Source organism: Taudactylus pleione, unplaced genomic scaffold (assembly GCF_031769625.1).
Source record: "Taudactylus pleione unplaced genomic scaffold, aTauple2 ptg000423l, whole genome shotgun sequence".
Classification (NCBI taxonomy): domain Eukaryota; kingdom Metazoa; phylum Chordata; class Amphibia; order Anura; family Myobatrachidae; genus Taudactylus; species Taudactylus pleione.
Window position 1 is genome coordinate 1888215 of NW_028284825.1, and position 23115 is coordinate 1911329.

At 44.8% G+C, this 23115-nt stretch overlaps 1 protein-coding gene across 1 annotated transcript in view; it reads left to right on the forward strand.

Moving 5' to 3' along the window:
* Positions 1–9811: 9811 nt before the first annotated feature.
* DHX9 (DExH-box helicase 9) overlaps positions 9812–23115 on the forward strand; it is a 45836-nt gene continuing 32532 nt past the window's right edge. The window contains exons 1-4 of the mRNA XM_088447203.1: positions 9812–9963; positions 11142–11277; positions 21653–21793; positions 21945–22056. Of these exons, the coding sequence (XP_088303329.1) occupies positions 11167–11277; positions 21653–21793; positions 21945–22056 (364 nt within the window). The 5' untranslated portion in view covers positions 9812–9963; positions 11142–11166. The remainder of the gene's footprint in view (positions 9964–11141; positions 11278–21652; positions 21794–21944; positions 22057–23115) is intronic.

Below are 23115 nucleotides of genomic sequence, written 5' to 3' on the forward strand. Positions count from 1 at the left end.
AGAGTGAAATGGTCTTCGTTTTTTGGTACGTTAACAGCAAGTGTAACCAGGTTAACACAAGTTACATTTGACTAAGGGGTAAACCAGTACTGACGCCAGTTGAGCAAAACTGAAATATGTTTTCAGCTTCCCAATCCACACCAAAAGGAAGCCTGGCCCAACCTTGGGATTTGTAAGATTGGCCTAAGCAGCTTGCGCACCAAGTAGGAACCTGGAAAATGTAGAAATCTGAAATTGACACTACACCCAAAAAGGGAAATGACATTGTTACTGTTATGTGTTTCTGGTGTCTGTTTGACATACAAAGACAAAACACAATCTAACTTTTAAAAAAGGGAAATCCTTGCAGGAACTTATCTCAGGCTAAACTATCTTGGTTTTGGTTTTTAAAAATGAGCCACAACGTATATTTGTCTTAATAAATTTAATTGGAAAATAGAACAAAAAAAAAAAAAATCTAATGCCGAAGGAGGCCAGACAGCCGGTCGAGGGCCACCAGAAGGCCGATTACATGGTGGCGCATCTGCCCCACAACATCCGCTACCTCTTGCCGACGCCTCTGTTCCTCTGTGGGTGAGAAAAGTGTGTGGGTTAATACAACAATAGGGACTCCACAGAAAAACATAAAAAAAATACCAAATCACTCCTAAACCCAAAAACAGAAATAAAAAGGGTGGGCTGGCAAAAATACAAGGCCTAGGTACAAATTCCCACAGGTATGATATGTGTATGCTTAAATCACCAGGAAGAGGTAAAGGCAAACCTTCACAATCAACAAAAGTCAAGCCACAAAAACACGAAGAAAGGCACGACACATGATTACATACAAACAGTTTGTGCTTTAAAAAAAAAAATTAAAAAACATACCGGGAAACAAATCGGGAGCTCCGGCCAAACCTCCATGATCCTCCTCGGAGGATCCGTCATTCCCCAAAGAATGGGGCGGAGTTATGCAGGACTCCGGGGAGGGGGTAATTGGAAGAGGGGTGGGTGGAGGAGAGGGGGAAGTGGGACGGAGGGGAAGGAGGCCCGACATTTCCGGGAGAGGGTCTGGGAAGGATGGGGAGGAGTGGGGAATAGGGGAAAGATTTGGGGTGGAGTGTTGGCTGGGGGTTGGGGAGAGTGGGCGGGAACGCCGACGTTGACGGCGGAGTCTTGGCTGTCCCCCTAAAATATGTCAAATAAATTGCGTTTAGTTTATGGACAAATCCGGGCAAACAAACAAAAAAAAAAAAAATAATAAAAAATAAAACCAAAAAAAATAGCAGTAGAATTAAAAATTCAGAAAAAGAGGGGAAACATGCAGACGCAGATATGAGTACCAATAATAAATAGAACAGACAGGAAAACATGCACACGCAGATATGAGTACAAATAATAAATAGAACAGACAGGAAAACATGCACACGCAGATATGAGTACAAATAATAAATAGAACAGACAGGAAAACATGCACACGCAGTTTGCCCCACAAACACAAAAACCACAATACATAACACTTACTTGCCAGGATCTGCATGCGAAAGCATGCCAGCAAGCGGGGCGTTCGCCGTTGCAGGTCGGACCACCTGCGCTCCAGCTGCCCGATGTTGCGGCGTGAGCCGAAGGACCGCAGGCGGGACCGTACCTCCGCATACGCGGAGCGCTTCTGCCGGTTGGTCATGGGTTGAGGCTGGCTGGTGATCCGGCGATCCATGACCTCCGTAAGCACCAGCAGCTCACGCCTGGTGAATGCGGAGGCTCTCATGATGGCAATGGTGTTTTTCTTAAAAATCATTTTTGATAAAGTGTGTAAAAATTTTCTGATTGGCTAATGTATTTTGGAAATTAACAGGAGCAATTTTATTGGTTAGTGTATGAGTCATGTGTTCGACAGGGCCAGAAATCTCTGGAGAGTTAGGATAGGCTTGATGCAGTGACATGCGTAAGCAAATTTAAATAAAGAAATGAACCCAGGGAAATATGCGGGGATCCACAGCAATAGTACAATTGTTTAATTGTGGTTCACATGTTTTTTGAACAATAAAAGCGAATGTTTCATCCGTACGTATTCTGCGGGTAAACACAAACACGGACAAGAGTAAAGTTTCTTGCATTGTGTTGAAAAAAAACAAACAATTAAGCTAATTGATACATTGATTGGCATGATACGATTGATGGAGGTAGGCAGAATAAAGGAGCAGGTAATCGACATCTGACAAGGCCACTTCCTGTTTATACTTGTGCGTGCGTTCCTTTCAAGCCATTTCGGGGATGTACGCTCGCTATTTCGTACGCTCGTTAGTTAGAGGAGGGGTCGTCAGAGTTCAGGGAGGAATTTTAGATGCGAACGAAAATACGAGCGAGCCATTGAATTTAAATATTTTTGTACGTACGCCTAACGTACGTGCGCCCGCTTGCGAGTGGGTCTGAATGAGGGCCAGAATTTTTGGAGGAAATGGATGCCAGGCCTAAGTGCAAATCCTCCCGAACACTTAGGCCTTGTCCTTTACTGGTTTGAGTGGACAGTTATTCACTGTGTGCCCCTTGTCACTGCAGTACATACAGAGGCCAAGAGACCGTCTTCTGCGTCTCTCTACCGACGATAGGAGAGAGGCGCCAATCTGCATAGGTTCCTCTGTGACCGAGGATGGAAGCCAAGCGGGAGAACGAGGCGATCTGACGGGAAGATCTTGTTCACGTTTGCGTTCCCGTAACCGCCGGTCAATCCTTATGGCTTGTTGCATGAGGTCATCCAAGGATTCAGAGGGTGAATGTTGCACAAGGATGTCCTTGATGGCCTCAGAAAGACCAACATGATATTGGCTACGTAAAGCCAGGTCGTTCCAACCGGAGACAGTAGCCCATCTGCGGAACTCTGATGAGTAATCCTCTGCTGCCTTCTGGCCCTGTTTGAGAGCACGCAACTTGGACTGAGCCAAAGCAACACGGTCCGGGTCGTCATACAATAGCCCCAAGGCCGTAAAGAAAGCCTCCACTGACTGGAATGCTGCGTGAGTAGAAGGCAGTCTGAAGGCCCAAGTCTGTGGGTCCCCCTGAAGGAGAGAGATTACTATTTCAACTTGATGCAAAGGTGTCCCTGAAGAGGCCGGACGAAGTTGAAAATAGAGCTTGCAACTTTCACGAAAGTTTAAAAACTGTCGACGATCCCTAGAAAACCGATCTGGCAAATATCTTAGGTTCTAGATGAGGAGCTGCATGCACAGGAGAACGGTTCTCTTCAACTCGTATAGTGAGTTCCTGGACTTTCTGGGTGAGAGTTTGGATCTGGGCTGCAAGCATCTGAGCAAGACTCTGGGCCTGATTCAGAGTCGCTCGCTCTGAATCAGGGGCGGGCTTTTTTTTTTTTTTGGAGCGCCCTCTTGGCCGCTCACAGCGACCATCGGGCTTGCGACGAAACCCTTGTGGTAGGGCCTCGCCCATCACAAGCCCCAGAGAGCTTTCGGCTCTAACAGTCACTCGGCTCTAACAGCCTCCGTTTGGACAGCCACCCCTCCCGGCCCGCCCACCAAACAGGGTGAGCTGTCAGTCAACATCGACAGCTCGCCCCCTTTGGTGCGAGACCTAGCAGTGTCTGGCGCATGGGCACGAAGGAGCCGGCTTGTGTGTATGCGCTGTGGGCCATCATCGACCCGGTTCCGAGCGCTCAGTGCTTGCAACTGGGTCTGAATCAGGCCCTCTGTCCCTGTTCCATGACAGCAGAAGTTATAAGTCCGACACAACACTTTCTGTAACTATATCCTAGTGTATCAACTATTTTTTGGGCCGACTATAATGTTACGAATCCCACTGCCTGCTCCATGTGAGGCCCCTAGAACCCGGCTAGCAATATCTTCTGCCAATAACAACCGCCTGTTGTTCCCTTAGAACTGGGATACGTTCACCGGTACTTAGGCGGCCGCCTGGACTTATGCTCGAGGTAGTAGCGGCTCACATGGAGATACAGGGGAATTCAACAGGTAAAGAATGTACCGTTAGTACTGACACAGTTGATGATTTTAAGGATATCGATGGTAAAGATGTTGTGAGAGTACAGTTTGGTTTTTTGGGCAATAGACTGGGAGTCGATGGTGTGGCAGCTGTGCCGATGGTGCGTCAGTGATGCCAATGGTGCGGCAGTGATGCCGATGGTGCAGTAATAGCCGTAGATAAACAGTTTATGGTTTGATAATGGATTTGAGAGCTGACGGTGCGGCAAGTGTGCCGATGTTGCAGTGATGGTGCCGATGTTGAGGCAGTTGCCGTAGATAAGCAGTCTATGGCTTAATAATGGCTTTGACAGCCGATGGTGCGGCAAGTGTGCCGATGTCGGCAGCGATGGTGTCGATGTTGGGGCAATTGCCGTGGATAAACAGTCTATGGTTTGATGATGGCTTTGAGAGCCGATGGTGTGGCAAGTGTGTCGATGTTGGCAGCAATGGTGCCGATATTGGGGCAATTGCCGTAGGATGAACGTTGGCAGCACGGGAGCTGCTGGATACGACTAGGAAGCCGTTTGGAGATTAGTGGTAGCACGGAAGCTACTTGGAGCTGCTAAGAAGCCGTATGATGAATGATGGCAGCACGGGAGCTGCTAGATGCGGCCAGGAAGCCGTTTGGAGATAGGTGGTAGCACGAAAGCTACTTGGAGCGGTTAGGAAGCCGTGTGGGAGTTCAGTTAACCGGAGAACAGGAACAACCTGACTCTGCAGCCAGGCTGAGGGAATTCACAGACACTCTATAGTCGGTACAGGTGCAATAGATCAGTGAGTATAAATAGGCTGAAGTCCCAATCAGGTTTGCACTTGTGGAAAACACATCACTTCCTGAGGCGGGCCGATCTCCTAGCAACAGGAAAAACTGGAGTAACCCCGTCCTGTCTGGGCATACTGTCAGAAAGTATCACGTTGTGACCGCGACTTGTAACAGTGAGAGAGAGAAAATCGGTAACTGGTGTATGTGAGAATAGATGACTGCTGTGTGAGCGTGCGTGTGTGTGAAAGAGAGAGAATGGGTTACTGCTGTGTGTGTGTATGTGAGAGAGAATGGGTGACTGCTGTGTGTGTGCGATTGAGAGAGAATGGGTGACTGCTGTGTGTAAGAGCGAGAGAGAATGGGTGACTGCTGTGTGTGTGTGTGTGTGTGTGTGTGTGTGTGTGTATGTGAGAGAGAATGGGTGACTGCTGTGTGTGTGCGATTGAGAGAGAATGGGTGATTGCTGTGTGTATGAGCGAGAGAGAGTGGGTGACTGCTGTGTATGTGTGAAAGAGAAAGAGAGAATGGGTGACTGCTGTGTGTGTGTGTGAAAGAGAGAGAGAATGGGTGACTGCTGTGTGTGTGTGCGCGCGCGCGCGCGTGCGAGAGAGAATGGCAGAGCTGGCCCTAGCCTATTTGGTGCCTTAGGCAAAATTTTGACTGGTGCCCCCCTAGCAGATATTCCCACCACCTATCTTATGGCCAGTACACACTAGACGATGTCTAGAGTGTACTGACCTCGTTAACGATGGGACCCGACGGGGTGCCGGCATCGGCAAATGCAAAAAAAACAATTGCCGATGCTGGCAACAACGAAGTGACAGCGGGGGCCATGCTGCATTCGGCACCATAGCCTTTGCTAACGATGTCACCCATCAGACCTGCATGTAGGTCCGAGGAGCGATGTGGTATTGAGTATAGTGTACTCCCATCATCAATCTTCACAGAAGTGGGGTGCACAGCTGCTTACATATACATGCATACAGATCTATATACATGCACATTGCGCACACACACATATACATATATATATATATATATATATATATACATACACACACAAAATAATTGTGTAAGGCTGTCATGTCTCTCCTCAATATGCGACCCCATCGGTTCCAACTGTGAGAGAGACGGGACTGCACAACCTTTGGAGAAAAAGACTGGCCACCAGGGTACGTATAGGAGTGGTGGGGTGAAAGGGGTGTTGAGATGGAGCCATGATGGGGTGGGGGTCAGGACGTGGCTGCGATGTGGTGTGGGGCGGAGAAGGAGGACAGCAGAGAGGGGGTGGGATCAGCTAGAGAAAACGTAGAGCAGAGCAGGGCGGGGAGGTTCTGTCAGAGACTGAGGTGACAGGCAGTTAAACTATATGGTGTGTGTGTATATATGTATATATATATCTCCAAATGTCAGCTGGCACTCTTCATAACAACATGAAAATCTGTGCCCAGGTGCCCTCCGTGTGTATCGTCATACACTGTATATTTATTCCGACAAAGCGGAGTCACTCACAGAACTTAAGTATAAGAAAAAAGACTGCAGACACGCAAATATAATCCAATGTGTCAATTCATATAACCCTGACAGAAATTCTAACATGAATTTTTTATTATACTTAAGTCCTGTGAGTGCCGCCGCCTTGTTGGGAGATATATATACGCACACACACACATACAGGGGTGTAACTAGAAATTTTTAAGTGGCCCCCACCAACTCTCGTGTGTGTGTGTGTGTGTGTGTATATATATATATATATATATATATATATATATATATATAATTGTATATAGAAATACATACAGTGATCAATCAGAACGGAGATATTTGTGAGTCCCGAGTAGTCCTCGCTATAAAAAAATTGGGGTCGTACTCCACTATTTCTGGGTCCCTTTGCATATTATGGGGGGTGAGGGCAGGAAGCTGTTGGGGTCAAGCTGAGGTAGAGGGGAGCAAGAGCAGGCAGTGCTGGGGATAGGGAGGGGGTAAGGGTAGATGCCAGCTGGTGCAGTACTGGGAGCAAGGAGAGTGGTTAGGGGCAGGCAGGGGGTAGGGAGGGGGTAAGGATAGATACCAGCTGGTGCAGTACTGGGGACAAGGAGGGTGTTAGGGGCAGGCAGTGCTGGGAGTAGAGAGGGGGTAAAGGTGAATAGTAGCTGGGCAAAATACTAGGGGCAAGAAGAAGTTAGGGGCAGGCAGTGCTGGGGGTAAGGAGCAGCTGGGGTAGTACTGGGGAGCAAGGAGTGGGTTAGGGCAGGCAGTACTGGGGGTGCACACCCTTCAAGATGAACCAATTTACATTCGCACCTACCTCCTGCCTAGTGCCGGGGACTGCCGCTGGGTGCCGTCGTCGCCATGCCTCTGGGGCTATTCTGCTGCTAGAGCCTGCCTCCCGCCGTGCCTGTCCTAACGCCAGGAGCGGGGACCAGCCTGACGCCGGGAGTGGGGACCAGCCTGACGCCGGGTGCGGGGACCAGCCTTCCGCCTCGGTCGTCCTGCTGCCGGTTGTTGGTGAAGTAGCCCCTTGTCCCTGCAGTGTCGGGTGCTGCCGCTCCTCCAGGCTGATGTCAGACGGCAGTGTCATCATCATGACGTCTTCGTCTGAAGTTTGCACCGTGGCCAGTGAGTGAGGGGACTGTCACTGTCAGGATCCAGGGCAGGAACGGGGAACCTAGCTGCACGACACTGTGGGAGGAGGAGGGAGGACACTCACACGGCCATGGTCCACCTCTTAGCTAGTGTTATCAGGCAGGGGGGGCGCAGCCGGGGTTTAAGTGGGCGGGGCCTTGGGGAGGAGGGCAGTGACAGAGCCCTGGAATGCCCCTAGGCATTCCAGTCGCCCCTAGGCATTTGCTTAGAATGCCTATGCCTAGGGCCGGCTCTGGAGAATGGGTTACTGCTGTGTGTGTCTGAGAGAATGGGTGACTGCTGTGTGTGTGAGAGAGAATGGGTGACTGCTGTGTGTGCAAGAGAGAGAGAGAGAATGGGTGGCTGCTGTGTGTGTGCGAGAGAGAGAGAATGGGTGACTGGTGTGTGTGTGTGCGAGATAGAGAGAGAATGGGTAGCTGCTGTGTGTGTGTGCGTGCGCGTGAGAGAGAGAATGGGTGGCTGCTGTGTGTGTGAGAGAGAGAATGGATGGCTGGTGTGTGTTTGAGAGAGAGAGAATTGGTGACTGCTGTGTGTGCGAGGCAGAGAATGGGTGACTGCTGTGTGTGTGAGAGAGAATGGGTGACTGCTGTGTGCGAGAAAGAGAGAGAATGGGTGACTGCTGTGTGCAAGAGAGAGAATGGGTGACTGCTGTGTGTCGGTGTGTGACAATGTATGACTGCTGTGTGTGCGCATGTGAGACAATAGATGACTGCTGTGGGTATGCAAGACAACATCTGACTGGTGTGTGTGACAAGGGGTGACTTCTATACACCTGCATATTAGCCATATCTATCCTCAGTAATAAAAAAAAAAAGGCGGGTAGCTGCGTAGAGCAAGCGGTGAAACAATGCAGTACGCATGTGCACCGCATCTATTCACTGGAGAGAGGGACTGGGGGCATGCCCAGCAGATCCCGGATTGCTGGGCATGCATCCAGTGTGCCAAACATGGGGTGTGGCTCGTGGGTATGGCTTTTCCCATGAGACCACGGCCCCTTAATTATTTTGGGTGTGCGCTACAATATGCTTAGGGGCGCAAAAAAATATATTCGCTTACCAAAAAATTTGGGCTAGGGCCAGCCCTGCCCTCACTCATACGATCATCTACTCAAAACTCTCCACAAGGGCACTTAACACTTGGTAGCTGACGCCCTACTGCTTTTTTGAGTGTTATGATCGCAGCAATATTTATGAACTATATTCTTATTCTGTATTGTTTTGTACTGTAAGTCGCTGTTTTATGAGTTTGCTCATTTGTTAATGTACTTTGTGAGGTGCTGCGGAACCCTTGTGGCGCCATGTAAATAAAGGATGTAATATATTTAGCTATGTACAGTATATGTGTATTTGATATCTGTATGAGTGTATGTGTCTCTGTATATATGTACCAACACTATGTATGTGTATCTTGTTTTTGTTTCTAGATATTTGTGTATCTAAGTGTGATGCATTGGGAGTGTTCCACGTGGCCACGCCCCCTATCTGGAAGCGCACACAAGTGAAACACCATGTATAAAAAAATTTTTTGGGAGGCGCGGGGCTCAACTGGGAACTTTTGCCCTGGGCTCCACAATGTCTAGAACCAGCCCTGACTGTGTCCCATATATATATATATATATATATATAATATAAATATACTTGGCAGTACAGATGGCGTAATGGTTAGCATGACCTCCTTACAGCACTGAGGTAGTGGGTTGCATTCCCACCATCTCTCTGTGTGGAGTTTGTATATTCTCTTGTTCTTGCGTGGGTTTTCCCCCGGGTACTCCCACACTCCAAAAATATACTGATAGGTTAATTGGCTCCCAACAAAAAATGAACCTAGTGTGTATGGGACGGGTGTGAGCATGTGGTAGTGAAAATACATTGTAAGCTCCACTGCGACACATGATTGTGCTATAAAAATAACTGGTAATAAATAAATAATCCTTTGCATACAATAAATAGAGTGGGAAGAATTGTTCTGTACCAGGATCTAATAATTGCCCCGGTTAATGTGCTTACTTAATATTTAGGGGGAATCTATACAAGCGAAATTCTTTTGTAAAATCACAAATGCTGATTTATTTTCAAATGCACTCATTTCTTTCTGACCAGTCAGCAGAGCAGCGGCGCCCCATTCAAATATGGAGCTTAGAGCGCTCCCTGAGGGAAGCAGCTAGATCCCCTTCTGTAGATTGACCATGACGTCATCAGCCAGTGTCCAACGTCATTCCCTACCATCCAAGTGGGCATAGAGGGGGAATATAACCATGTGGTGAGCGTAGCGAGCCACCGTGCCCGAAGCGTGGCGAGCCCGCGAGGGGTTAACTTTCTTTTTTGGTGGGCTGTGTGGGCAGGAAACTACACTTCCGCCCTCACCACACGTCACTTCCAGGTATAGAATCTGAAGTGGAAATCGCTCTCAGGCTCTCACACCGACACATAACCTCTTCCGGGTCACGTTCCTGAACCGTGATTGGTCCATGTAGTCGCATCAGTCTCTGTTGCTGCTGCTGCTGCTGCGTGTGAGAGCAGCGCGCCATTTTGTCAGCGACCATCTTGCGATCAGTGGTTGCAGAGCTGTGACTGTAATAACCCGGTAGGTGCACTGTTCATGCTATACGTTCTGTGCTGCGCTGCGTAACCGGCGATAACTGGTGCTCCTACGTACACTGAGCATTTCGCTAGTCGCATAGGGGCAGGACAGACGTGGCGTGTCCTCATTGTTCAGTAGCCACTTAGAGGCAGTGTGTCTGCAGGTAGTGAGCCCCGCACCAGGCCATATAGTTATGGGGACTTAGGAGCATGTATTCGTGTTAAGTGATTGTCGCTATACAGTGTACTGGTGGGAAGGGGGATTCCCTGTGTATAGGGCAGTCACCCTGTATATAGCCATTGTACTGAAGGGGATCTTCCCTCTACCATTGTACCAGGTTCCTTGCAGGGCCCTATGATGTGGCTGTACATAAATGTTATACTAGTGTCTTGTATTTCTGTCCTATCTTAGGGGAACCTGTTGCTTAATTTTTGGTCATTTGTCCCTTTTTAAAATTGTATTTAACTGTAATGTAAAGCTTAGGTCATTTGAGTCTTTAATGGAGCCGAGTTATAAGTATTACCTAAGTGCGGAAATGTAGCTAACTTCTCTCTTTCATTTATATTTCCACTTGAATATTACAGCTTTATTTACAGCAAAGTTACTTATACCCCTTTTACACCAGAGCTAAAACTCTGGTTATTGCAGGGTTAACACGTGTAGCTCCTTGGTGTAAAAGGGGAGAGGGTTGGATTCCCAGGTCGAGTGACCCGCAATCCAACCCAGGTAACTTGCAGGGTGCAACACGGGAATGACCCGTGAAACCCTGCAGTGTAAACTGCACGATCTGGGTCATGATGACCTGGATCGTGCCGCATGCCTGCAAATTGCCTGGCTTCAGTGGTGCTTGGAGATGACGTCATCTCCAAGCGTCCTGTTCAAAACCGGGTCTCAGCAGACACGTCTCCGGTGTGAATGGCGTCGGCTCGGGAATATCCTAGGTCGGCGCCGGGGAAAGTCCGGGTCTGACCCAGATTGGAGCCCTGTTCCAACCTCCTGGTCAGACCCAGAATTTCGGTATAAAAGCGGTATTACTGTACATGAAACAGTGAGGTCACGGTATCTGTGTTTCACTAAGACCTTATTAACAAATGAGTGTTTTCCTTTGTGCGTACTTTTTATTTTTATTTTTTTATGAATGTTAATGTCGAGTAAAGAATTGATAAATGATCTGGTTTCAGGTCACCAGACAGCCCTACTACCAACATGACTGACATAAAGAATTTTCTTTATGCTTGGTGTGGAAAGAAGAAAGTAACTCCTATCTATGAGGTCCGTGCAGCCGGGAACAAGAATAGACAGAAGTTTGTGTGTGAGGTAAGGTTTTCTCACCTTGGGTAGTCTGAAACCATTTTCTCTCTGCTGAAGTGCAGAACATTGTAACCATTTAGACATTTGCAAATTATGCACCACATTCTATACATGCAGTTTTATAGTGTTGTCTGAGGGCCTGATTCATTAAGGATGACTATTGAGATCGCAGCTCCGTAATTGTGATCAGGTCTACTGTGAAAATATGCTGAAGAATGCAAGCACAATGCCGTTACATTGCCAGCATAGACACGCCCACTGCCTCACGCTACCGCTATCTCGCATCCGTAATACCTTGCAGTTCTGCGTATACATGGGTAACATAGAGTACCATCGGCCCATCTCACAGAATTACAGCAGCCCTGACCTTACTTAGAAATTGCTAACCTTGTCACACGCAATAAGCACTCAAGCTGCGTATGCCGTCATAATGGCAAATTTATGCACGCCCATGTAATGGCGTTTAAACGGACAGGCACGCCTGCTTTTCTTCAACCACTCCCACGTCACCACCCCCAAACACTGACTACCTGTCACTCACTCTGCGAAAGCTTACCTTGCTCTCTTTAATCGCAGTGTAGCCTTTACGCACGGCGATGCATGCGCAGAATACAATCTCCCAACTGCGTGCGCTATTGCAGTTGCAATCCTTAATGAATCAGGCCCTGTTTGGTCTGTATTGGGATTCCTAATATGTTAACTCATTTCTCAGGTGTAGGGGAACACAAAAAAGTGTGCTTATAAATAGAAGCTGACTAGTGTTACAATAGCTAACAACAAAGGGATACTGCAATATCCAACTAGGGCCCGTATTCAATTTGAAGTCAGCGTTAAGTTACCACCGATGACGTCATTATCGCCTGTTTTGGTTTTCCTCCCTATTCAATTTGAAAGACTTTCCACCTAGGCGTAAAGTCAATGCAATGTAATAGGCGCTAAGGTATCTCCTGTGAATGGCAGGCGGAAAAAAGTGCAGAATTGGGGTTTTGGGGTGCAATGTTTCGGGAACCCCCTGCAGCCTTCAGACAGCCCCCCAAAGGTAATGTGTAAAAAAAAATGTAGGGACACCCTAAAATTTGACGTTAAAAAGGGGGTGAAAAAAAAATGTTGGGGAACAAAGTTAAAAAGTAACGAACTTGACTCTGGGGGCGTCCCCAAGTATGCCCCAGGTGTTTTTATGATTGCAGGTGTTTGCGGCAGGTGGATTTTTCAGGATTTTTCAGGATTTTTTCAACTTCACTTTTTCACCTTTAAATATGCTGACCCCCATTTTCAAGTACCCCAAATTTGCTGGAATAACTTATTTTCTGGAAAAAATACTCCTAAATACTGTTCTGCATCAGGTATAGAAAAACGCTATTTAGCAGCTATTGAGCCCATTTAAAAACACCAAATACCTTCAGCGAGCCCCCATGTCAGAGCATCATTTGGGGGGGGTGAGAGGTTGATTTCCCCCAAAATGACAGTACTTACTGCTAGTTGCAGTATTGCCGGGTGCCGTTCAAGCGTACTTTGAAATTGAATACGGGATAAAGCGTGCTCGCGCGCGATACTTTAACGCCTCCAAAACAGGCGAAGTCGCCGTAAAGTCCGGGCCGCATTAATTTAACGCAGCTCGGCTCGAATTGAATACGGCTCTTGGGGAGATTAAAAAAATAAAAATCTGTGCTAAAATAACACTAAGAGGCCTATGTATTAATAATTGCGGAACTGTTGCAATTATTAATGATCCATTTCATGGTGGATATTTTCATGTTTAATGAAAATATCCCGCTATGTACTAACGGAAACTCGCGGGAACCATTGTCCATTCAAGTTCTTTCCCTCACTTTGTAGAAGTCTTTCATGTTAGTAAAGGCACAATATAGAACAGATGAACAGCGCTGACCACAGAGAACATATAAACGATATTTAATTACATATATAAAAATATAAATAACAGCATAAAACAAAGGCTCTAAGAAAAAGCACACTGTGAATTTCATACCAATTCCATTAATATATATCAGCTGTGAATTCAGTGTGCTTTTTCTTAGAGCATTTGTTTTATGCTGTTATTTATATTTTTATTTATGTAATTATTGTTTATATGTTCTCTGTGGTCAGCGCTGTTCATCTGTTCTCTATTGTGTTTGCTTTTGTGTGAGGCTCTACCCCTCACATTTTGAATAGCAGGAGACCATTGAGTTTTAATTATTAGGAATTTCACCACATGAGGATCATTAGTAACACTAGCGCTTAAACAGTAGTTTTTTCCTTTACTTATGTTAGTGAAAGACTTCTCCGGGGAAAGCTGACACTGCTCATGCACATAGTGTCCATTTCCACCGTAGGCTGCGGGAGAGAGGTCGGAACATCTCTCTCCTGCTCATTAGCCTCCACAAGCTTAAAGCAGTTTACACCATCTGTGGCCAAACATGGGGGTAAGATCCTAGTCCCAATTGATAATACTGGGGACTGCAATCTGCAATGCTAATTAGCCCTTTGTCAGAGATTTCTGTGAAATCTGCATTGTGCTATTAGTACATGGCAACAATTCATAAAATTATACAGAAACTGCAGTTTCTATTATCTTTTATTTATATGGAACGACAAATGTTCTTACGTCTTACAAAGTACATAAACAAATAAGTGAACAACAAACCAATGACTTACAGTACAATGCAGGACAAGGTTTATACACATTGCTACATTAGTAATTAGAACACTCAAAATAAGCAGCGGGGAGTTAGCAATAAAGTGTTAGGTGCCCTTGTGGGGAGTAAGGTGTAGAAGTAAGGAGGGAAGAGGGCCCTGCTCGTGAAAGCTTACATTCTACATGATTTTATGAAAAAAAAGATAAGTCCCTAAAATATATAATGTATCTCCCAGAAGCTGTGTGCATATGAAGTTATTTACTTTCTATGACAATATATAAAAATAAAAAAACAATAAGATCTACACTGCAGTCCATTTCATGGTTAGATACTTGAATCCGAGCGAGTTCCACATAAAAGACGCTAAAGGGGGAATTGAGTTGTTCTTTGGTCAGAGATAATTAATGGGCGCCCAATGGAGCAATTCACTTGATTAGGACTCCCATTAAGTAATGCCCTTGTCGTGCCCAAAAGACTGGATAAAGGCGCTCAAACCATAGAATTTTCGCACATTTCTGCTCTCCTCAGGAAGGTGTAAGCAGAAATGTCAGCGCCGGCGGCTCTCGTACGAGAACAGAGCAGCAATTGAATTGCTCCGTCGGGCACCCTTTTAGTTAAGGTGCCCCCAAAAATCAATAAAATTTCCCCCAAGTATATAACTGATGTGACATTCATGCAAATAGTTCCCAAATAATATAAATTTGGAGGCACGTAGATTTGGTAAATACATGCCAGGCTGTAGATAGTTAAACAATATTTATATGGCGTTGGGTATGAAATCCTGGTGGCTCACAGTATTTATATGGGGGGGGGGGGGGGTGCTCCCCGCGTGGCTAAGTGTCATGGACGTCCAGACTTGCCTCGATCGACCCGGTGTCCTTCAGCATTCCGGCGCCGGGATTAAGATAGGCTTCGGTATTTTAACACCTATCTTAAGTCCCTTGTCGAGCTTCTGCTGTCGGGATATACAATGGGCAGCATTTAGTCCCCCCGTCTATAAACTACATCCCTTATATGGCTGCCTATTTAATAGTACTGCCCATAAATGCTGTTAGTTGGGGTTTCTGGTTCCTATGATGCACAAATAAAGGGAACTACCGTGACATAACCAGGTGTTGGATCTGTTATTAACCCTACATAGGGTCCTTCTACATTTACCATGAGCAGCTCTGTCTTGTAATAGGTGGAAAGAAGTGGCTTGTGATGTCTGGTGATTCCCTTAGCTCAGTGATTTCCAACCGGTGTGCCGTGAACGGTTCCTAAGTGTGCCACGCCAGTCGCCACCCGAAGATGCGCGCCCCCCCCCCCCCCAGCTTAACTATCGCCGCCCGTAGATGCCCCCACAGCTTAACTTTTAACTTTATGTCCGGGCAGCGCTGAGCTCTTCCGGTTGTGACTCAGCTGCTGCCCGGGTCATACCAATGGAGACGCGGCGGTGTGACATCATAGGTCATGCACGCTGTGTCGCTGTCCCGCCTGTACAGTACTGCTCACTGCTGATGACCAGTAAACGTGACAGGCTGCTGCAAGCCTGCACCAACCGCTGCTGAAGGTGTCAGGATCTGCCCAGTAAAAGGGCATCGAGGGACAGGGAGGTCCTGGTAGCGGGGCAATGTATATTATTTTGCTGTCTGTGGGGGCAATGTATATTATTTTGCTGCCTGTGGGGGCCAATGTAATTGTGTTTTATGTGGGGGCAATGTATATTATTTTCTTTCTGAGGGGGATAGTGAGAATTTATTTATTTTTTAATCATTTGTGGGCCAGTGTATTATTTTGCCTTCTGTTGGGGCCAGTGTGATTGTTTTTTTTTTGTTTTGTTTTTTTTAAATATTGGTCAATGTGCTTAATTTTGTTTTCTGGGGAGGCCAATGAATGTGTTTTTCTCCCCGTGGGGACAAATTTGAGTTTTTTCCTCCATGGGGACAGATGGAGTGCCTTGGAGAGTTTAAAATCTTGTTCGGTGTGCCGTGAGTTCAAAGAGGTTGAAAATTACTGCCTTAGCTCCTTTCATGGGGTGATGCTCACACTGTGACGAGCCAGGTGCAAAGCTGGATGTAGTGACTTCGAATGGCAGCCTGTAGTAACTAGCAATGAGAGAGAGCCTCAGTTCCTAATAGGGCTATCCAATGGTTCCCAAACTTTTTTTGAATCGCAGTGCCCTAGTGTATCAGCATTGTTTTCACGGCACCCTTAAGTTTGTTTGTTATTGAGAAATTCAGAAAAAATCTGGTAAAATAGTAATGTGAAGTGAATTGTGCTTATGTCATCCTTAGGCTCAGTTATGTGTTGGTGGACAGGTTTGTGCTTCTGTTTGTTCACATTTGTACATTACATTGACCATAAATAATTTGATTTGGTGCTGGACCACTGATTGAGGCACCCCTGCAAGTGTTCCAAGGCACCCCAGAGTGCCACAGCACACAGTAAGGGAACCACTGGGTGATGCTGAGGAAATCCACCTGCTGTGGGGAGCCAGAATAAATAGCGGTTTGTACCACGTGTTGCAGCTCCTGGTATTCCTCAGTGGCTGTTATATGAAGGCCGGGCATTTAGCAAAAGTTTCTCCAACTGAAGTCACTACTAATAGACCTTGATGCGTTTCTCCCCATTGACCAAGGTTTTCTCAAAAGGCAGTAAAATGTATTTTATCTTTTGGTGTTATTTAAGCATTTTTTTTAGTTTCCTTTATCTGTAAAGGAACACTGTAAACACAGTAGTGTGTGCTAGGATAGTGGGTACTTTAATGGTGGGTACACACTACACGATATGCTCCCTGAGCGATATCGTGTAGTGTGTCCCCGGCAGGCTGTGCTCAATGTCGTTCATGACATTGAGCACAGCCGCTGAACGATATCATTAACGATATCGTTCAGCGCCAGGCTCTCTTCCCCCATTCCCTGACATGCAGCACACTGACAAGGTCGTCAGATTGGGTGGCATGTTCAGGCGATGGACAATGTCGGAAACGACCAGCGGGAGTGCGCATCGCTGGTCGTTTCCGACATAAAAGTGCACGATTTGTGCCCGATTACTGTGCGATTGCACGATTACGATGTCGTAATCGTGCAGTCGCTCAGTAATATCGCCCAGTGTGTACCCACCATAAGTGTTCGAATACCAATTATACTCAAATTTAAGTTTTGTTAATATAGCATTGAGGAAAAACACTTCAGTCTCTGATTTTCCACTGCAACTTTTGTTCATGCTGCAGAACTGTCCATCACCTATATACTCATCACATATCTTGCAGAGTGAATAAGGCAGATCTTTTTAAAATGGCAAGGTATGTTGGCTTACAGAGCCTAAGGCCAGGTACACATCAGAATGTATTCCCGGCGGACATATCTCACCCTGCGTACACTCCTCCATGATGCATTGGTATGTCGGCGAGATGTACAATGACGTGCAGCATGGCCAACCAGAAGATATAGTAAACGACCCGTGGGAGCATGCAATTGCCAGGACACAATGAACGATACGCACAATTTATAGTTCCAATTGCCTGGAAACGACAAATCGTAAAAATGTCATTCTATTGTTTACCCGACCTGTTTTCCCTCCAGTGTAACCTCTGCCATTACAGCTGCTAAAGTATTTAACTTTAACATTGTTTGTATGAAACGATGCAGAGTTGGATATTTGATATTTATGCAGCTAATGCAAGGGTTGTTGGCCATGGGACATCACTATTGGGTCATCTAAAGGTGCTGAACGCATTTATAGTTGGTGTACGGCAGAGGAGAAGTAATTACAGAACAATAAAGCCCAAGTTGATAAACTCTACAACTTTGGTCAGATTTATCAAACCATTAGTTTGTAATGATCTCTACTACTTGGATCTAATTTACCATGGTATTATTTCCAAAATGTGGCTGGTTGTTGCTGTTTATATGTCAAATGAGGAAGAAAACAACTGCCTGTGGAGGGGAGCGATCACTCTGATCGTGCCCCCCCTCCCAGATTTGCGCTGGGGGGTTCACAGTGCCCCCTCCCCAGCACGATGCGGTGCTGCAAGTAGAGTTTTTTGCTTTTTTTTTTCTTCTTCTTCTAAGGGCCACACATTCCCCCGATTAGGCCACTCCAAACTTGCCCGGGACGGCTCTCTACGGCCCTGGCTAAGTATTGTGAAACAGAGAGTGATAGTCACGCAAATAAAATACAATTTAATATGTAAATTAATAAGTTATATAATTTAATTGGAGCATGTTACCAATTGTTTCTTTACTGTTAATTAGTAATGGACTCATTTGTTTCTGAGCTGACTCAAAGTCCATTAGTAATTAGCAATCACACTATATAACTGGTTCTGGTAAACTGCTTTTGGCTGCTCATTTTGGGCTAATCTTATGCTCTCAGCTATCTGGCATTAATTTTGTTTTCATTGTTTTTGATACAGTTCTAAATACAATTTGCCCTAATTCTGCTCAACCAGAGCTGTATATATGCCCGCAGTGGTTACCAAATGATATGTTTATGTACAAATACAACTTTTTAATGGTGCCGAATTAAGGCTATACTAACACCTGATGAGGTACTTGTGTACTTTACGGACTCATTGCAGAGAGAACCCAATGAATATTTTAAATAGTACTTGTGTACTATACGTACACAAGTACCGAAAGTTGTCCCCTCCTAAAGAAGAAAGTTGGCCCCCCGCCGGCTCGCTACGCTCGCCACATATATTTCCCCTCTATGCCCACTTGGATGGTAGGGAATGACGCTGGACACTGGCTGATGACGTCAGGGTCCTCTCCATGAAGGGGATTTCGACATTACCATGATTGATAATAATAAAGAGTGTAGGGCACTTGGGTTCTCTCTGCAATGAGTCGTAAAGTACACAAGTACCCCCTGATCACTCTATATACATATCATTCCTAACACTCAAATATGTCAAATCGAACACCATACACAAAAATAAGTTAATTAAAAATGTATAGGAAATAAAGTGCATACAACTCAAGCAGTTAAATGACAACATGGAGAAAAAGAAAAGAAAAACAGTCATAAATAATGGTGTTCAGACTGATACTAGTCACTCTTGAAATGATGCAGGGAATCGAATGAGAGATAGCAGACAACTTGCAACATTGTATAATTTTTTTTACATTGCTCTGAAACGGGTGCAATAAATATTGGGGCAGATGTAAGAAGCTCTGGAAAGGGAGAAAGTGCAGAGTGATAAACGATCTGCCACTCCGCTCCCAACTGTCATTTTTCAAACAGCCTGTAACATGGCAGTTGGGAGTTGATTGGTTGTTTATCTCTCTCCACTTTATCACCTTCCAGAGCTTCATACATCTGCCCCATTGTATGATGTGACTATACTGCATATACACCGGGTGCTCTATTTAAATGATACAATTTTATATGTAAATGAATGTTCTGTTTTATTTGTGTGGCCAGTGCACCGTATCACTATCTTTCTAAATACTTGCTGTTTATACTGTATGTTGCTAGCTTGATTGTGGATGGGGCTCTTTACTCTCTGCTGCATTTCACACTCTTACTATTAATTTATGAAGTTATTTATATGATGTCAGCCTGTTCCATTGGGGGGAAAAAAAAAATCAAGACCAGGAAAATAACAGACAAAGAGGTAAAAGGGCCCTTCTCGCAAGCTTACAAATCTTGTGGAGTATAGTTCTTCCAATAACATGAGAAAGCACATCTGACACCATATTCCAAAAGTCTGTGCTGGCTCGGTATGATCACCAGATGTAGCACAAAGACTTCAATCTTCTGTCCTCTAAATATCAATGAAGATGTAGAATGGGGAAATATCTTTGCTGGTTGCGATTGAGTGTTAGTACCGTCTGTGCATGCTCTTGTTATTTGCTACACACCCTTGAGTTCTACCCACACATCATTCTAGCGTTTCCTCCATGTCCCATCCATGAGTTTTCTCTTGTACTGGGCCTCCCGTTTCTGCATGTTCACCTGTAACAGTTCAGTATTTTAGATGGGAACATCAAGGTACGGGAACTAAAGTAAACTGAGACCTTCTTATTACAGGATTACACTATTAACTTTAACGCATGAAAGAGTGGAAACAGACATTCTAATGACCTTCGAAGTGTCACGTTTTCTGTAATAAAAGTGCTGCAGTTGGAATGTGGTACTCTGAAGTAATATCATAGAAGAATCCACATAATTTCCCGAGATAAATTCAGGGATTCTAATCCATTTTATCCATCATCCAGTTTAGAATTGCATTTGTGTTCAAACCAGCTGGAAATGCTGAATTGAGAGAAATCAATTATAGTGTGTTAATAAGGTTTGGAAGATGACGATAGTCTGTTGCAGCTGGTGGAAATGATGTCAGTGTGCATAAAGATTTTGTTTTTTCCATTTGATCTTTTTTGATACCAGGAGAAAGTAGTGTTCATTCTAGCATCTTTCACCCTTTTACAACCTGTGCAGTGGGTGTCGCTCTCTGCTCTGGTGCTGCTAGCACACTGGTCTGTTTCTCAGCAGTTTGTTGCATCAGCTTGTGCTTTAAGCACCAGAGCAGAGCGCGTCACCCCAGGCAGGGAAGAGGAACTGCACAGGTTGTGACAGGTGTAGGGTGCTAGAATGAACACGAGCGAGACGCCAGGATAAATTTCTAGTGATAGACCAGATGAGTGATGAGGGTAAATGTATCCATAACACGGAATGGAGCAATGCCTAGATATCTGTGAAATCTGAGTAGAGAGGTAGGGTTGTATTTGTAAAGTAACTTGTAATTGTAAAGTAAAGGGGTTATATCTGCAAAGCAAATGCTGCAGTTTCAACCTTAAAATGTAAAGTGGGTCTAAAGCTGCATACACACGTAAAGATTTTTTGTCCAACCATCCAACTAGTTGATTGGTTGGAATGAAAATCTGGTAAGGTATTGGAGTAAATGACAATCAGCAATTTGCTCCCAAACGCCGGAAAAAGGACAAAAACTGTTTGAACAAATTGTTTAGATCAAACATTTTACAAACTTGTCTGAACGACCATTTTCATCTGTTTTCTGGCATTTAGGAGCAAATTGCTGATCATCAGTTACTCCCATACATTACCAGATTTTCATTCCAACCAATCAACTAGTTGGATGGCTGGACATAGTCTTTACGTGTGTATGCAGCATTAGCAGTGCAAAACATGCTGGGCTATGCACCTAACACCAGTGGCACTTTATATATTGAGGTCGTACCTGCTGAGAAGCGCAAGCTGCCTCTTGTTAAATATACCCCAAGGACTGACTGTCCACTTGAATAAAAGGGCTTTTAACACTTCATCTGAGGAAAGTAGCATTTTAGTAGTTCTCAGAAAAGCTCATTTCTAGCCTGCAGGCCATTAAGTAAACCAGCCTGTTTAGGTTGTAGGATCTGCGGGATTAGAGTGACTCTATAGGAAACGGTCTAACCTTTGCTGGCTGCTTGTGAGCCGTGATAGATTTCCCATCTAGAAGTATTTCTGTGAGATAGGAAGGTAATGATGGAACTGTACTAACTGGGTATAGAGCTGTTTTTTTTTTGTTATGTTTGCGATGTTTAATAACATGCATAACTTCTGCTTGTGTGATGAATTCATCTAGGGACTTGCTATGTTTTGGAGTAAGAAAGATGTTTGTCATAGAGCAGAGAACTAACACTGTGTGCAATTGTAGGATTAAAGTTCCTTGTCTGCCATAGCATTTGTAAAGCATCTTGGGTAATATGGTTGGATAACAGTCAGTCTGTCTTGTTCATGACACTGATTTATTTCAATAGGTTCGAATTGATGGATATAGTTACCTGGGCATGGGGAATTCTACCAACAAAAAAGATGCCCAGAGTAATGCAGCCCGGGACTTTGTGAATTACCTGGTTCGAATGGGTGAAATCAAAAGTGACGAAGTACCATCACTTGCGGTGGGTGACATCTGCTTTATATCATTTAGCAATAACTTCTGGAAGATTGTTATAATCTGTTATGTTTTATGTGACAACCTAGCTATATTCATTGGGTGCAAACTTAGTAGTTACTCTGCTTACATGGACTGACATCTTGGTTTAATTGCAGGCTGGGCAGGCAGATGCTACAGATGGATTTCCACCAATCAAATCAGAAGGATTTGAAGGACCTTCTGGGGGACCATTGCCTCCCCACTTGGCCTTGAAGACAGAAGCTACTGGTAAGTGTCAATTTTGGCAGCATGAAATCGTGCATTTGGCGTGCGTGCGTGGGGGGACGGACAGTAATATTTAGCAAGGAAATATCTGTGAAGTCTAATAGATATATATCTAATGTGTATGTATGTGTGACTGGTTTGCACCCTGTTACCCATCACAATTTAAATTCTTCATTTAAAGCTTTAGTTGTAAAACTGCATGTCCAGTATCCCTCCATAAACTAGATCTCTTTAAGACACTATATTCACAGTTATCTACAATATTGATGTTGGTCCATTCATTACAGCTTACTAGAAGCACTAGTCGCACAGCGATATGTAAGTGTCACATCATATTAAGCAGCACAGTATCCTGATGCATCCAAGTCGCATCGCATTGCAAAACCAACGCCCGGCGCTAGCAGCGTTGCATGGGACCTGGCGCACCAAGATGGGCTGTTTGGCGCAACTGCAGCAAAGATGTGTGAGGACACATCTGTATATATCATACACTAATCGTGTGTAGCATTTTATCTATGAAGGAAAAGTATACTTGGAAAGATTGTAATTATTTTATATAATAGTATTATACACTTAATATAATTTTAATAATATATCTGACCTATTTTGCTGAATCTAATAGATTTTAAACATTAGCGAAGGGTTTATAATCATCCCAGTTAATCGTAAAACAATGAAAATGTAATGTCAATTCCTCCAAAAGAGGAAATCTGTGAACGGAAACGAAGACAAACAAATCATGAATAAACAATAATGGAAAATCCATATACCGAACTAAATAACGAATGAGATGTGATGATCCTAACATCTGATAGTGTCTCAGCATTTAGGCACAGCATGAAAGAATATCAAATGTATAAACCTCCATAGAGCGTATCGCGCATGAAAAATAGAATTATTGGGAATATGAATGAATGAAAAATGGACTGAAATGAATTTGAATTTATATCACAGAGGTGGTAAGAAGTTAACGAGGGTAGTTGGGCCAATTGAAGGGGAACATATCAGTCTGGTCACAAAGGCCTCAAGGACCTGATCAATGATTTAGTTCTATAGATTTTT